A 17682-nucleotide genomic window follows, 5' to 3' on the forward strand; every position below is an offset into this window, starting at 1 on the left:
CCAAGTTCTGAGTGATATTCAATTCACTGGTAGATAGGATTGTAATGTGTTGAGGTAGTAGCATTAACTCACCAACCCCACTCTACTTCAATGTGATTTATGGTGTGAAAAATAAAAATTAAAATAAAAACAAAAAAAAACAAGTCATCTTCACTGCATCTGTTGTATCAACCAACCTGAGAATTTTAACTGCAAAAAAAACCTCCAAAAGTGCTAAATGAGGGAAACAGAATATTGTAGGAACTAATTGGCATAATCTTTCACTTCATTAAAGTCATATAGCTCCAGTCCAATACATCCATGTTGATCTTTTTTTTCCCCCCATTAGCCCACATGAGTTTTGGCCCATTCTACTTGCTATCCACACCCAGGACAATATTCATCTTTCACAATTCCTGTTCCGTTTAACAGTCACATATGTCTCATGTGAAAATAATATTCTGACAACAGTCACATTCATAGTTTTTTTGGATGTCCCTTGAAGTCATTGTATAATGGTGGATCTAGGCAAAGTTCCAAGTGTTTCAGCAGGTGAGTGATCTTACCTGATGTCTGTGCCCTCATTGAGACGTTGTGTGACTCTGGCTTGAGTTGAAGTGATAAACATTCAGAATTCCTGGTTAATCGATACTCCTGAGTCAGTTAAATAAGAAAATCTGCAGATGCTGGGGTCGAGTACAACCTACAAAAGTGCTCAGAAACTCACCAAGTCATGCAGTATCCATTAGGAAGTATAGGACCTGACAAAGGGCCCAGGCCTGAACGTTTGTTATCCTTTGCTTCCTCCAGATGCTGCGTGACCTCTGGAGTTTCTCCAGCACGTTAGTGTATTGCACACTCCTGATACTATTTAGCTCTGGAACCCTGATCTAGTTGCCAGCCAACTTTCTAATAGGAAAGCTGCTCACTGTGTCTAAACCCTAATATACAGTCTTGGATCTCACTGTGTGTACAAATGAGCACCACAAGGAGATGGCATTGCTGGTAAGCACACAGAGTGTGAATATTCTCCCACAGCCGATTGGCACTGCAGACCAAGAATCCATATTGTTCTGATTTCAAGGTGAAAATATTCTTCTTGAGTATGGAGATCAAAGCTCTTGGAGTTCCCAGAAACACTTTCTCATTTCTATCCTCTTATAATCAAGACCAATGCCATTTGATTTCCTCATCGCTTGTGGTCCACATACATTTACTTCGTACATCACAAGCTGCTTACCAACATACATTAATTTCTCAGCATTCTGAAATCTGAAATGTTTTACAAAGAGGAACTGATTTTCTTTGAAACATCAATGCTTTAAAATAAACTGTTGAGACAGGATTTTTATTTAGAAACTGTGGTACAGATAAAATTAAGCCAGAGTCAACTTCATTCAATTGAAATCTTTCTGCTGCCATTCCCAATATTCAGCACCGGACATTCTGTTCATTGTGAAGCAAGATTCTTGTTTAGAATTAATATTGACTGAAGACCTTAAATCATTTATGTGCTTCACACATCGTATGGTATAGTGTAGTGTGTGTAATTCAGGGAACAGAAGATCAAAATTTGTTTCTGGCATGCAACATTTTAATTTTAAATAAGTCACATCTAGAAATATAAAGAAATTATATCAGTGATATGCCATAGACATGGACCAGACAAGTGTTATACTAATACAGGGCTTTTATTAACAGACTATGACCACCACTAAACTGACCAGTGGGAAAGCATTTCCATCAGTATCTCTACAGACATAGCCAATAGTGAGCAGTCAGTATAATAGTCCCCTCCATTTCATCAAACAATCAGTAAAGATGATCAAGACCCTGTCACCAGTACACTGCAGCCTGAATTAGTTTGAAAACATCTGTCCAAGTCCTGCCATAGGGAAAGTTACACTGGTTCAGACACTGGGTATCCATGGAGAGGTTGCAAACTGGATTTGAAATTAGCTAAATGGGAGAAGACAGAGAGTGGGAGTGGATGATTGCTTCACAGACTGGAGGCCTGTGACTAGTGGTGTGCCGCAGGGATCGGTGCTGGGACCATTGTTGTTTGTTGTCTATATCAATGATCTAGATGATAATGTGGTAAATTGGATCAGCAAGTTTGCTGATGACACTAAGATTGGAGGCATTGGACAGTGAGGAAGGCTTTCATAGCTTGCAGACAGATCTGGACCAACTGGAAAAATGGGTCAGAATATAGCAGATGAAATTTAACGCAGTCAAGTGTGAGGTGTTGCATTTTGGAAAGACAAACCATGGTAGGACATACACAGTAAATGTTTGGGCACTGAGGAGTGCAGAGGAACAAAGGGATCTGGGAATACAGAAACATAATTCCCTGAAATGGCATCACAGGTGGATAGGGTTGGAAAGAAAGTTTTTGGCATCTTGACCTTCATAAATCAAAGTATTAAGTATAAGAGTTGGGATGTTATGATGAAGTTGTATAAGACATTGGTGAGGTGAAATTTGGAGTATTGTGTGCAGTTCTGGATGCCTAACTACTGGAAGGATATCAGTAAGATTGAAAGAGTTCAGAGAAGGATGTTGCTGGGTCTCCAGGAGTTGAGTTACAGGGAAAGATTAAATAGGATAGGACTTTATTCCTTGGAGTGGAGAAGAATGAGGGGGGGGGGGATTTGATAGAGGTTTACAAAATCATGAGGGTATAGACAAAGTAAATGCGAGTGGGCTCTTTCCACTTAGATTAGGGGAGTTAAGTATGAGAGGACATGGCTTTAGGATGAAAAGGGAAAGGTGTAGGGGGAACTTCTACAGAGAATGGTGGGAATGTGGGACAAGCTGCCATCTGACATGGAAATGTGGGCTCACTTCTTAAGTTTTAAGAATAAATTGGATAGATGCATGGATGGGAGATGTCTGGAGGGTTATGGACCGGGTGCAGTTCAGTGGGACTAGTGGAGTGATATTTTGGCACAGTCGAGAAGGGCTGAATGGCCTGTTTTCTGTGTTGTTGTGTTCTCTGGTTCTATGGAAACATTTTGTTGGGACTGAGGGGAGAAGGGAATGTCAATCATAGGTAATAACAAAATTCAGCTTCCACATTTAAAGGGATAGATTAGCTTCATTAGATAGGCCTCTTGGAAAGGTCCCTTTAAATCTGAGGCATACTCATGTTTGCCGTGATTGGAGTGGTGAGGTTGCCAACCCTACTGAGATATTTAATTACAAAGGTAGACCATTTTGGGTCAGGGTCTCATGTTGGCATCAGTCTCTCTCTATTATTATCTCGCAATGATTGTCATTCCCCCACCTCATTTCCTCCAATGGATTCTCACAGAGGGTAACAGGGCCCAGAAGATGGATCAGGTTGGTGACTTGAATTCTGCCATCATTCTCATCAGCAAAGGGAACAATCTATTGGTGGAGCTCAATGGGTTGAGCATCATTAGTGGGAGAAACGGAATGGTCAAGGTTTCAGGTTGGAACCCTTCATTAGAAGTCAATAACCCCCTTTTACATAGAACTTAAAAGCCAGGTTTTATCCGCATTTCAAGCACTATGTAAAAGAATCGCAAAGTGGATTGGGGGAGAGGGGTCTGCATTTGCCCATCTTCGATCCACCTAGGTAGGTAGTCTCAGCGGTGGAGTGTATTTGACTCAAAGAGCCGGCTTTCTTTGGTTCTGTGTAAACGAGCAAGCCAGCTTCCAGAGACGTGTTGTGTATACGGCAATAATGCAGCTTTTCTGTGTTTAAAAAAAAAAAAAAAGACTAGTGATGCTCCTTGACCCACTTGTTCCTTCCAGCTGATTGTATTATTTTTTTGTTCCACATTCCAGCATCTGCAGAGTCTCCATCATTGCAGTCATATTCATTCAACAAAAGAACTGCCTTTGATGAGGGGTGGCACAGTTAGTGCTTTTACAGTCCCGGTGACCCGGGTTTGAATCCTGAACGGACTATAAGGAGTTTGTATGTTCTCCCTGGATCTGCGTGGGCTTCCTTCCACCCTCCAAAAAATGTTTGGGGTTTGTAGGTTAATTGGTGCATTTATACGCAGCATGGGCTTGAGGGCTGGAAGGGCCTGTATCACTACATTTAAAAAAAATTCAAATACAAATTAAAAGTTGAGCAGGAAAAGCATATTTGCCTTTCCGAACAATGGTGGACCCAAACCTTCTGGTGCTCTACTCCACTACTTGTAATGGTTTTGAAATGATCTGACAAGCTTACTCTTCTTAGGCACGACAAGCCTGAATAAATGACATCCCTGTGGACAGGACATCAATTGTTTTGCTTATTACAGTCATCATAATGAAGGACGTTATGCCTGACTGGAATGCCAAGTGCACAATTGCCTTTGATCACAGATGTACATTGCATCCATGACACTTAAGCTTTCAGCATGACTTTCCTAAATGTCAACCGATTTCAGAACTTGCTGCTGTCAAGTCTTTCTACCAGCAACTGTGTTCTAGAGGGTACATTTTAAACTACTTTGACTCCTATTTAGATTTGAATTCCTCATCTTCAAAGAAGCAAAACAAAAAAAAAGTACTTCTCTACTTTTTTTCTTCAGGTGGCAAAGAGCTCTTTGCACTTTGCCTCCACAATGTTCTGAATCTCCAGGGGTGTTACTTTGACATGTGTGCCTTCTTTAGATGAGACTGCTCTATGGGAGATAGTATACACTGCAGTACCTGGCAGGCATGCACTATTGAGCTAACAAATTGACAGGCCTTCATCCCAGTACCTTTGGCCAAATTCAGAGCTTTGCTCCCTAACATGAGAAGGTAGAGCATCTCCCAGATAATTGCTAACTTGTTTTTTTTTTATCTCAACCCCAGTGATATCTGGATTCATTCAATATCTGTTGCCATCAACAGAAACCAGCTCATCATTTATTAAAGGTATTAAGATATTTTGCCAATGTCAGGAGAACTGTTTATTGATCTCCACTGAGCTGCATCCCAACCCATTGGCATATATTTCTTCTGCTGCCCTTTACATCGTTTTTCCACATTAGCTCTCTGTGACTCCTCTCTTCAGCTTCTTCCTGGCAGACAGGGTTTTATCTCCCGACAACACCCCAGATGTCAGGTTCCCCATGTGAGTTCCAGCATTGGGTGTCAATGAGCCAATCAAAGGCTACCAGTCCACAGCATCAATTTGCCTCAGACAAACAATTCCCTTCCTTCATAGGCTGGATAAAGATAATGTGGAGAAAATATTTCCAGTAGTGAAAGAGTCTGGGACCAGAGGGCACAGCCTCAGAATGAATGGGCAAATCTTTAGGACATAGATGAGAAGAAATTTCTTCAGCCAGAGGGTGGCAAATCCATAGAATGTGTTGTCACAGGATGCTCTAGAGCAGGGGTGTCAAACTCAAATTCACAGAGGGCCAAAATTAAAAACTTGGACTAAGTCGAGGGCCAAACTAAATAATTATTGAAAATTTTCAACAACATCTGCATGTTTCCTCTTCTTTCAACATATGTAATGTTAAACTTTTTCTTATTAAAATAAATGTTTAATAATAGTTTTGGTTAAACTCTTTCCAGAAGAAGCAAATGAGAAATAAAATATTCAATAAATAATATTTCTCTATAGCCTTTAAGCTCCTTTTAAATGTTTTTTTTTTTCACAAGCCAACAAGTCAAAAAAATAACAACTTGCTTCAATGACAAACAGGTTTGTTTTTTAAAATGATGAACATATAGTCTGCCTCCCACCTGTCTTGAAAGGTCCTGTTTTCTGTCTTTGGTTTGGCCATTTTTCGTAAGGGGTTTATTACATGTGAGTTAGGCGACAGGTCGCAGATGCTAATGGAAGTAAAGAGAGGAGGTGGGGGTGATTAGCGGGCTGACGGGCCGGCGCCAATGCATTTGTAAAGCATTCTGGGATTTGTAGTATTAGCTGTGCATGCACTATACTGGCCCGGCAGCCAGCGGGCCAGCTCTAATACATATTTGATGTGATCTTGCGGGCCAAATATAATTATATCACGGGCCAAATTTGGCCCGCAGGCCTGATTTTGACATGTGTGATCTAGAGGCTAAATCATTGGATATATTCAATGCAGAGGATGATAGGTCTTGATTAGTGTGTCAAATGTTATGGGGAGAAGGCAAGAGAATGAGGTTGAGCAGAAAAATAATGGCCTAATTCTGCTGTTATGACTGATGGTCAATCTACTAAAATGCCAAAAGGGAAATTAAGTACTTCCTACGACAGATTGTAATAGGCTGGTTGATATGAGGCTTGTATGGGTGTTAGATGTTCAACTATATTTTTGATCATCATGTACCCTTCCATTGGTTGAACAGCTGGCTACATTGTGCATGGTCTATGCAGATTTCCATGAAGAGGTTTTTCAGTTCATTTCCACGAACACAGAAATGTTAACTGAATCAGTGCATCAAGCTGTGTGATAGAAAGCTTTGAAAAGCCCCTGCCCAGTCCTCAGTTTTCCTCAAGATAAAATTAAGTTGTGGGTTCAATCCTGTGCTGTCCATGAACCTTCAGTACCATTGTGTGAATACACACCTAGAACAATAACTTTGCACTCCACTATCAAACAGCCTTCATTGTTATTAAGTGGTCAGGAGGATTGCTTTATGTTTCACAGACCAGTCTTGCTCCACACCTAGCTGGGAAGTAAAGGAAAGCTCACCTTGGCTGTAAAGGTGACCTTCCCTTCAATACTCTCTCAACGATTCAGCAGAAAGCAGCAAATCAATATTTGAAAATTATAAACAGTGTTTGAGGAGCTTTAATGAATGGTGATGACCCAAGAGCAGATTTTCCTGGAGAATCATTAGCCATTTACAAAAGATTCACCCAACAGTGCACTGTTGACAGGCAGATATTATTTTTTTTAATTGTTTCTATAAAGGAATGGTTTTCACTTAATCAGATGGGTGGCATTAGGCTATTGTCAAGTCATTGAACCTCTCACCTCCAGCACATGTTCATTTGGCATGTCAAGTGCCCCATGAGAAATGGACCTCAATTAAGTCTTCCAAGTGTGTGTACGGGATTGGGTGGTGGGGGGTGTTGGAATGAATTGGGAACTCACAGCATCTTGTGGATGGGTTGGTAGCTGCCACTGGTCAAAGGTCAACAGCTGAAAAGCACAACGCACAGCTGTTGAAATGAACAAGTACTTTGTTTAACATTAACACGGAAAGGTAAAAAGAAATGAGTTAAGCAACTGAGAATTAATATCCACACACTTCAGCTGAAATTGGATGTTATTTTTATTCACTTTTCAAGTTGTGGGCATCTCAAGCCAGGCTAGCATTTGTTTTACCGATCCCTGATTACTATTTCAGAGTCAACCACATTACTCTAGGTCAGTGGTTACATAGAAGCGAGAATGGGAAACATTGTGAAGATTGTATGCATTGAAGAACATTGCTGAACCAGATTGATTTTGTAATCTTCTTGTTAAGAAGGATGATCCTATTTGTTATATCAGTTTCAGATAATGATGTTGAGACTGTATAAGACGTTGGTGCGGCCTAATTTGGAGTTCTGTGTGCAGTTCTGGTCGCCTAATTATAGGAAGGATATAAACAGAGTGGAGAGAGTGCAGAGAAGGTTTACCAGAATGTTACCTGGGTTTAAGCATCTAGAGTATAGGGAGAGAATGGACAGATTAGGTCTTTATTCTTTGGAGCGTAGAAGGTTGAGAGGGGATTTGATAGAAGTATTTAAGATTATGAAAGGGATAGACAAAGTGGATGTGGATAGACTATTTCCGTTAAGAGGAGGAAAGATTAAAACAAGAGGACATGAGTTAAGAATTAAGGGGCAGAGGTTTAGAGGTAACATGAGGGGGAACTTCTTTACTCAGAGAGTGGTAGACGTGTGGAATGAGCTTCCGGGAGAAATAGTGGCGGTGGAGTCAATTGTATTATTTAAGAATAGGTTGGACAGGTATATGGATGAGAAGAAGATGGAGGGTTATGGGCATTGTGCAGGGAGGTGGGACTAGAGAGGGGTGTTTGGTTCGGTGTGGACTAGAAGAGCCTAATGGCCTGTTTCTGTGCTGTAAAATTGTTATGTTATGTTATAATTAAGCTAATTTAAATTTGACAGCTGGCTCAGTGAGATTTGAACACATGATCTGTGTACTCTTGGTCCAGGCATCTAGGATACTAGTCAAATTAGTTAACCGCTGCACCATCACCAGACCATTGGAATTATGTGCAGTGAGGTAAAGGAGCACCATCGAAGCAATGCAGGGTCTCTCATCCAGTCTCCAAAGGATTTGAATATCCATTTCCAAAGCCTTCAGCAGAAATTCACTCCATACACTTGGCTCGCGACTGCTTTCTAGACTTGCAAGAGCTTGCAGAGCTGAAAATGTTAAGATAATGCTTATTAATTCAGCAGTTCCTACTGTGCCCACCAACACTCACCATTCCTCTTAAAGATCCTGACCCTTGTGTATATCTACTGGGATATATCCTCAAGGTTCAGGGTAGTAGATTTTGGACAGAGATGAGGAGGAACTGCTTTTCCCAGAGAATGGTGAATCCATGGATTTTGCTGCTCATTGAAACAGTGGAGGCTACCTCAGTAAGTATATTTATGACATTGTTGGACAGATTTTTACATAGCAGGGGAATTATGTGGAAAGGGCAGGCAGGTGGAGATGAGCTGATCAACAGATCAGCCATGATCTCATTGAATGGTGGAGCAGACTTGACAAGCCAGATGGCTACTCCTCCATGTATTTCTTATGTTCATATGTTCTTGTGTCCTCTTGGAGCAAGAGATGAGGTACTTCCATGATGAAAACAGTCATGGTTTAGAGGCAAGTCAGGCCCCAAAATACCATCGTGCCAACAGTATGAAATACCAGTGTGGTGCCTGAAACAGTCCCTATCCTGGAATAAAGTGTTTCTCCATAGGAACAGCCTGGACCTGATTAACCCCTTCCAACTTTCCTAGCTGAGGCTCTATCATTTAGATCAGCTCACACGGCCACTATGTATTCCCAGGTGTTATTGAGGACCACTGATTTTTTTTTTTATTATTCCTTTCAATAACTGAGTGTGTGCAACATCTATAGACTGCCTCAGATCGATCTCTCTGTTGATGAAACAAATTGGTTATAAACACCTTGTATTCTGTTTTCGCATTCTCCAAGCTGACAGCATTAACATTGACCTCCAATTTTCTTTAACCTCCTCCCCTGTCTCTCTCTTTTCTCATCCCTCTGTCTCTTTTTCTCCAGCTGCCAACCCCCTTCCCTTTTCTCTCCCATCAGAAAGCTAATCTTTTTAACTTTCTGTCCTCTCCTGTAGACAACCGCTGCCATTGGCTGCTTTGCACCCGCTGCAATTGAATGCAGCCACCATACTTGCAACAGTGTGCTGTGTATGCATGAGCTCCATGAGGGAGTGTTAATTGAATTGAGTGCTAGCAGGGAGCAGACTCCATGCTATGGGCTCTCTCTCCCTCTCTCTTGTTGATTGTATACAGTAAAGTTGTTTGGTTCACCTCACATACCGCCTCGTCTAGTTATTCAGCTCACGATAACTAACATCTCCCCATCACTTTTCAGTTTTTTTCTCTTCTACTCTCTCCTCCTGTGACCTCCTACCAATTAGCCTGTGCTCCTCCCCTTGCCCCTTCCTCCCTCCTATCTTCTTTCCCCCCCCCCCCCACACCTTTTTGTTCAGACATCTGTCCGATTTTGCTGATTCCTGATGAAGGGCATAGGCCCGAAACATTGGTTACCCTTTAACTCCCATCAATGCTGCATGGCCTGCTGTTTCCCAGCATGTTTGTGTTTTGCACTCGACCCCAGCAGCTGCAGACTTTCTTGTTTTACTCAATAAATCCACATGCAGCATCACACTGCAGCTGTTTTCAGGACTGGCTGTAAATTGACAGCCAGTAAGCCGAAAGGATGATGAAGTCCCTTAAAATATTGGATAGGTTATTTACAAGATTCCTTAACCCCATCTGGTATCTCTGTATAATTCAGTCTCTGTTCAACTTGGTTTGAAAATGTGGTGCTGAAGGGGTTAAAACACAGTCTGATTGAAAGCAGAATGACTCACTGTGTATTGATCTCTGTCAACTTTAGTGTAAGTTTTTGTACAGTGACGGTAGCTATGAACGTAGACCCAAACCACAGCCAGGAGCTGGGCAGTTGTCAGAGTCTCATGGATTAGGTCAGCAGACTTCCTCAGGTGCAATGAATGGGCGGAAAAAGTGGCTGGTTGTACACAATTGAAATTTTTTCCCAAATTATTTACCTTGGCAAAACTATCCATTCATCCATGTTATGCTCAGAGGCTTATCTAGGGTCCAGAATGGTATCCGGCCACGTGTCTGATTGGCTACTGTTTCTCTTGGCATTGTGGAGTTGATTGTGGTTTTCCAAGAGGCAAAATGAAGGAATTTTCAATTATCTCCTAGTTCTGGAAATACCCTTCTCCCAAGCAGTTCTGCAGTTAGCAAGACATTGCAGTAATAACATCGATAATTGTGCAAATTCTCATTTATAATCACAATCTTTGACAAAGCCCATTAAACGATGATCGTACAGAATGGCTAGTGTTATCTTTTCCTAATTCACTCACAGAATATGGACATGACTGGTAGATCTAATTTGCTCCTAACCTAAGCGACATGCCAAGCAATTCTGAATGAATCATATGGGCTTGGAGTCACAAATGGGCCACACAGGGTAACATTGGCATAATTCCTTCCTCAAGGATCCTTTTGAATAGAATGGTTGTACAATCTGACTGACTCTCTCACTATTACCAACCTCTTATTCTAAATATATTTAATTATTTAAATGTAAATTTCTTAGCTGTTTTAAAGGGTGAAATGGAGGCAACATGAAATCATGTTCCTGTACTAATAGTGTAGGGTTCTATACATTAGTGTTAGATCTTAATTGCAGTGATAGAGAATACCAGTGTGATTTGCTTTCTGGGTACTGAAAGGTCACTATTTTTAACAATGGATCTGGTGATATTTCATACATGTACTTCTTTTCTTTCCCTTATCCAATGGGAGGACGCCTATGTTTTGCATCAGGAATCTTTTCAAGGGTCTGTACCCAGAAGGAAGAATGCCCAGACTCTGCCTATATTAACAATGTATGTAATACATCCTCAGTTTTCTTCAGGCTGACTTCCAGGCCAAACATTTTGGCAGTTTCCGCAAAGCAGGACGTCAAGCGCTGAAGAGCTGGCTCTGAATGGGCAACTAAAGCGGCATCATCTGCAAAGAGTAGTTCACGGACAAGTTTCTCTTGTGTCTTGGTGTGAGCTTGCAGGCGCCTCAGATTGAAGAGACTGCCATCCGTGCGGTACCGGATGTAAACAGCATCTTCATTGTTGGGGTCTTTCATCTACCAGCCCCCCCACATCTCCATCGGGCACACAAAACTCAAAACGGTCAACCAGTTTACCTATCTCGGCTGCACCATTTCATCAGATGCAAGGATCGACAATGAGATAGACAACAGACTCGCCAAGGCAAATAGCGCCTTTGGAAGACTACACAAAAGAGTCTGGAAAAACAACCAACTGAAAAACCTCACAAAGATAAGCGTATACAGAGCCGTTGTCATACCCACACTCCTGTTCGGCTCCGAATCATGGGTCCTCTACCGGCACCACCTACGGCTCCTAGAACGCTTCCACCAGCGTTGTCTCCGCTCCATCCTCAACATCCATTGGAGCGCTTACACCCCTAACGTCGAAGTACTCGAGACGGCAGAGGTCGACAGCATCGAGTCCACGCTGCTGAAGATCCAGCTGCGCTGGATGGGTCACGTCTCCAGTATGGAGGACCATCGCCTTCCCAAGATCGTGTTATATGGCGAGCTCTCAACTGGCCACCGTGACAGAGGTGCACCAAAGAAAAGGTACAAGGACTGCCTAAAGAAATCTCTTGGTGCCTGCCACATTGACCACCGCCAGTGGGCTGATAACGCCTCAAACCGTGCATCTTGGCGCCTCACAATTTGGCGGGCAGCAACCTCCTTTGAAGAAGACCGCAGAGCCCACCTCACTGACAAAAGGCAAAGGAGGAAAAACCCAACACCCAACCCCAACCAACCAATTTTCCCTTGCAACCGCTGCAATCGTGTCTGCCTGTCCCGCAACGGACTTGTCAGCCACAAACGAACCTGCAGCTGACGTGGACTTTTTACCCCCTCCATAAATCTTCGACCGCGAAGCCAAGCCAAAGAAAAGATGTAATACATCACTCGTGAAGTCACGGCTGGAGGCGCAATCCCGAGTTGCAGAATTCCCTGCAAATAGGGGTGCGGTGTAAAATGCGGCTGGGTTCAGCCTGCCCTGCAATTTTTCCCGTTCCCTAGATGGGTTAGTAGTGAGAAAAGGGCTTAAGACTCTCCCTAGTTTACCTTGATGACAGCCACATCTTTACATCAAGAATTCTGAATTCCACAATGAGTGAAAATCTGCTTAATTATGCGTTGTGTAATTATTTTAATTATCTTTTAATTCCCATTTAAAATTCTGACACGTAGCAAGTGAATGTTGATATGCCATTGCCAACTAACAAACTACTGTAATTTCACAAATGAGCCTTAGTCCAGCCACGCTGCTCTGAATAATATTTACTAATTTTTTTGCAAGATTTTGTGTAGTATTACTTGCATACTGATGTAATCCCTGGTTTCAGTAGGTTTCCTGCTCTTATGTTAACTTTGCACATCTGTTTCATTTGGATATTCAGAACCATGCACATTGCCTTCAAACTGTATTTATCACAACTCAAAGAAGTCCATCCTCAGAGTTTATATTCTCTTCTTTCTTTGGCTTGGCTTCGCGGACGAAGATTTATGGAGGGGGTAAAAAGTCCACGTCAGCTGCAGGCTCGTTTGTGGCTGACAAGTCCGATGCGGGACAGGCAGACACGATTGCAGCGGTTGCAGGGGAAAATTGGTTGGTTGGGGTTGGGTGTTGGGTTTTTCCTCCTTTGCCTTTTGTCAGTGAGGTGGGCTCTGCGGTCTTCTTCAAAGGAGGTTGCTGCCCGCCAAACTGTGAGGCGCCAAGATGCACGGTTTGAGGCGATATCAGCCCACTGGCGGTGGTCAATGTGGCAGGCACCAAGAGATTTCTTTAGGCAGTCCTTGTACCTTTTCTTTGGTGCACCTCTGTCACGGTGGCCAGTGGAGAGCTCGCCATATAACACGATCTTGGGAAGGTGATGGTCCTCCATTCTGGAGACGTGACCCATCCAGCAATATTCTATTGTGTCCATAATGGGTGATTTTTGAAGGCTTTGCATAGGAATATAAGATGTTGGATGAGCAAAATGTCATTTACCTCTCCATTCTTATTAAAACATATTTCTGATAAATAAAAATAAGAAAGAAAAACTACAGATACTACATGTTTGAAATAAAGGCACTAAATGTGGGAAATGTTAAGCAGGTCAGGCAGCAAAACCATGGAATATGGAATGGTTAGTGTTTTATTTCCAGGGGACTTCTTCGGAACGTGAAAGAGAAATCCCTTTTACACCATCGATTCCATGTGGGTTAACCAACTAATTTAATGGGTCCATTCCTGGTAATTGCACAGTGTGAAACATCCCAACCTAGCAGCGCAAGTTAAATTCAACTGGGCTCCGACACTTGGTGGGGACATGTCAGAGCCCGGCTGCGTTAACTCACTAATCACCTTCTGGCAGTGTGAAAGTAGTCACCACTGGAGGCAGGACCCCACCCCCTCCCTCCTTTTAAATTCTAGGTTGCCAATTAACCAGGTGGATCATGCTGCCGTGGGAAAGGTTCCCATGTGCAGCATGCCCAGTAAGTTTTCTCGCTTCCTTGGAGGATTGGCAGTGTGAAAGGGGCTTCCAGTTAGTTTTCAATAGCAGAGAAGATAGAACGGCATAGGTAGAACGAAGGAAAGGTCTCTGGTAGCGTGAGACCTGATGGGTGGATCAGGTAATGAGAATAGCAGATGCATACACGTTATGCTCCTTTGTTTGAATAATGTGTTGTTAATAGTGACTCTGTGTAACATGCCGAGCAGGCTAGAAAATATAATGCAGCACACTCTCAGTACTGCTCTATCCAGAAATATGTGTGTGAATTTGGGTCACAGGACACTATTACTTGAAGGCTTACTCACAGCAGAGTGCAGAGGTGCAAGAGAGCTATGGAAACAGAGGAAGGGAGTCAATAAGAGGTCTGGTTCCTGTAAAGTAACACCACATTTTATAGATATAGAAATTAAGTAGATAATCCTATTTGGAGATTAGGGAAACAAAGCAATATTTCTGCCTTTACAAAATACCCCATGGACACCTACAACATAAAGATGCCCAAGGGTCTCTGCAGGAATGTTATGATAAAATTTAATGCCATTCAAGTTACAAGTGAACAAAAGCTGGGTTAAGGAAGTAAGTTTTTAAGTTTTCTCAAGATAGGAAGGAAAGGAGAAATTCAGAATTTGAACCATGGCACCAAAGCCATCAATGCTAATAGCAGAGTGATTAAAATTAGGGATTGTTAGGAGGCAAGAACTGAAGGAAGGCCAAGACTGCAGATGCTAATAGAGCTGGTGGAGAATTTGGAGATGGATTCATCAGAGAGGAGGGAGAATTTGACCACCGGCATAAAACTGTAGGAAGATTCTCATGCCTCTGAGAGAAAAAAAAGCCACTTGCGATTCTGCCTTGACAACCTCAGAGCAATTGTAGGGTCCTCCGATTTAATTCAGTCTGGTGGTGCTGTTGGAATCGAGCCATTTTGAACACTTTCCAAGATGTCGTATCTTTTTAAAGAAAAAAATGGAAATGTTGTATTTGAACATTTTAGAATAATTGAATTTAAATGAGCTGTATCCTTCAGTGCCATTCGTTTGACCCAATCATTAATAAGGCAATGAGTAGTGTTTGGGATACTATTGCGCAGATGTTGTGGGAGCTCAAAGCAGCTGCGGCAATAATGAGGGTGATGCATATAATTGGCATCCAGGTGTCTTCATAATCAAAGTAATTAATGAAAGTTTTGCCTTGGCTTTGAAAGGTTCTAAATATTGCTTCATAGAATCTCAAATCAATGTGATTGCCGTCATCTTGTTTCCAAAAAAAACTTTTATTTTGGTCTTTATGGAGTGGTTCAACTAAATTTTGCCTGTCAAAATTCTGTTTGTAAGTTGTCGTTTATGTTCAAATTTAAGAGTCAATGTCGAAATTGCATTGAATGCAAATGACTAAAATGCAAATAGAAAAGAAAATCTAAAACACATGAAAATGCTCTTTGTTGATTAATAACATGTATATATTGAAATTAAGAATAAATAATGAAAGCTTGTCTAATAATTTCAAAGGGGTGCAGAAGAGATTCACCAGGATGTTGTCAGGACTAAAGGGTGTTGAGTTATGTGGAAATGCTTATAAGGCATTTCTTCATTCCGTGGAGCAGAGAAAGCTGAGTGGTGACCTTAGCGATGTCTCTCAGATGATGAGGCTCATGGATAAGGCAGATGCTCACAGTTTTTTTTTCTTTCCTGGGGTAGATGATTTCTAGGAACAGAGGTCACAGGTTTAAGGTGAGAAGTAAAAGATTTAAAAGGGGCCTGCAGGCCAACTTTTTTCACTTGGTGGGTTTCTGGAATGATTTGCAAGAGGAAGCTTTAAAAGTGAGTACAATTTTGATGTTCAAAAGGTATTTGGACAATATATGGATAGGTAGCTTTTAGTTGAATTGGACCAAATGCCAATAGGACTGGCCTTGAATGCTAATTTGGTCATGAGAGTTCAAGTGATTGATTGCTCCTGCTTTGTACAAAGTCATGTGAAAGACAACAATTTGTTGCATCCCTAAAAATATGTTATCCTGAGACACCTTAAAACATTGCAAGCCCATGTCCTTCTGCTCGTTTGATCTTTTTAAATTCTTTACATATTCTACACCTGAGAGACATTTGCACCATAGTGAAAGTAAATTTGTTTTGGCCAGGGCCTAGCATGAATGTTGCCAAATCTAGCCTCTGATAAAATCAGTGATGAAGTTGGAGTTGAAAACAGCAAGCAATTCACCACGTATACTCAGACCAGACTTGATGCTGAAATTTGCTAATCAATGAACATGAAAAACTTTCTATAATCTGCAGGCAAAAGAGATTCTTGATGCAGTAATCTGGAACAAAAGCATAACTGCTGGAGGAACTAGTGCAGAGTCTTAGCATGAAAGTTGCCCATCCCTCTGCCTCCATAGATGCTACCTGACTGAGTTCCTCCAGCTATTTGCTATTTTTCTTACTGAAAACTGCATTTACTATTGATGTCGTGTGAAAAGTAGACATCCCCAGGAAACATCTGTACCGCATGCAGACTTAAATATTGGTCATATAAAACGCCAATAGGTTTAATGTCATGTCTGAAAATATTGAGACTCCTGCCAGTTGTGCATGTTATTTCTTTGCAACACCTGATTAACTGGCCATCTTCTCTCTCACAGCTTCAGCTCCAAAGATAAAACCACTGAAGAGTGATGTGGTGGTGAATGAGGGGAGGAAGCTCGTACTGAGATGTGAAGCGATTTCAGGATATCCACAGCCCACCTTTAAATGGTATAAGGATGGGAAGGAGCTGATTGTCAATAAAAAGTCCAAAGAAATCAGGATCAAGAAAAAGAAAAGGTATTTTCATATCTGAGTTTATGATCTAGGGATTCCTGTCAGAATTGGAGGTATTTCAACAGTTTGAACAATGTTTTCTCAATGGAGTCTAAAGATACCATGTAGGACTTTATATCCATGGATATAGTGGTGTAGAGACTATCATCCTTGATTAATAAATTGAAAGATAAAAGTTCACATGCCACTAGAATATATTGAACTAAGTAAACTTGTTTATTCAAAATACTTACTTTGAAGAAGGGCCTAGGCCCAAAACATCAATTATATATCTTTACCTCCAATGGATTCTGCATGATTGCTGAGTTCCTCCAGCAATTTTGTGTTTTATTAGAAACACCATGCAGTTTTGTAGCTAAATTATAAGACTATCATCCTGAGACATGAACCATTGATCCAGGGACATGAATTTGAATCCTATTGTAACAGATGAGGAATCCAAATTCATGTAATTCAATAAATTTAGAACTAGAAATATATTAACAGTAATGATTAAAATGCTGGATTGTTGTGGAAAATATCTGGTTCAGGGAAGGAAATCTTTACCCAGTCTCGCCCACGTGACTCCAGATCTGTAATTGTAGTTGATGCGTAATTTCTGCCTCCATTCAGGCAGTTTGATAAGGCTATCATGTCCACATTCCATGAGTAAATAAATTAAAACAAAATGATTTCAGCGCATGAATTACACTCTATTGATGGTGGGAGATGAAGAGAGATGGCACTGTTGGTAATGCCCAGAGTAAATAAGAATATCCATTGAAGTATGCAAGTCTGAAAAGTGTATCTCTTCTCTATCCCCAGTAACTAGAGGTAACAAATCTAAGAGTGTCATGTTTGCTGGCTACTTTCAAATGTTCCTGTGCTTACTGGTAGCTTGTACTGTTGGATAGTTATTCTATTGGGCTTTGTTGATTATTTTTCTTTTTAAAAAAAAAATTGAAATTTTATAGTTTTGCATGGCAACTTTTAATAATAGCATTCTCTTCCAAATGAATAATTCCTACAAGAGAAAATTGCATCTATTGTTCTTGCAACTCTCTGCTGTTTAATATGCAAACA

The 17682-nt window shown here is 41.3% G+C and overlaps 1 protein-coding gene across 2 annotated transcripts in view; it reads left to right on the forward strand.

Annotated features, from left to right (window-relative positions):
* Positions 1-17682, forward strand: part of nrg1 (neuregulin 1) — a 199922-nt gene that overhangs the window by 10719 nt on the left and 171521 nt on the right. For both annotated transcript variants that reach the window (XM_069925812.1, XM_069925813.1), the window contains exon 2: positions 16443-16623. In XM_069925812.1, the coding sequence (XP_069781913.1) occupies positions 16443-16623 (181 nt within the window). The remainder of the gene's footprint in view (positions 1-16442; positions 16624-17682) is intronic.

The sequence above is a fragment of the Narcine bancroftii genome, chromosome 3 (assembly GCF_036971445.1).
Source record: "Narcine bancroftii isolate sNarBan1 chromosome 3, sNarBan1.hap1, whole genome shotgun sequence".
NCBI lineage: Eukaryota > Metazoa > Chordata > Chondrichthyes > Torpediniformes > Narcinidae > Narcine > Narcine bancroftii.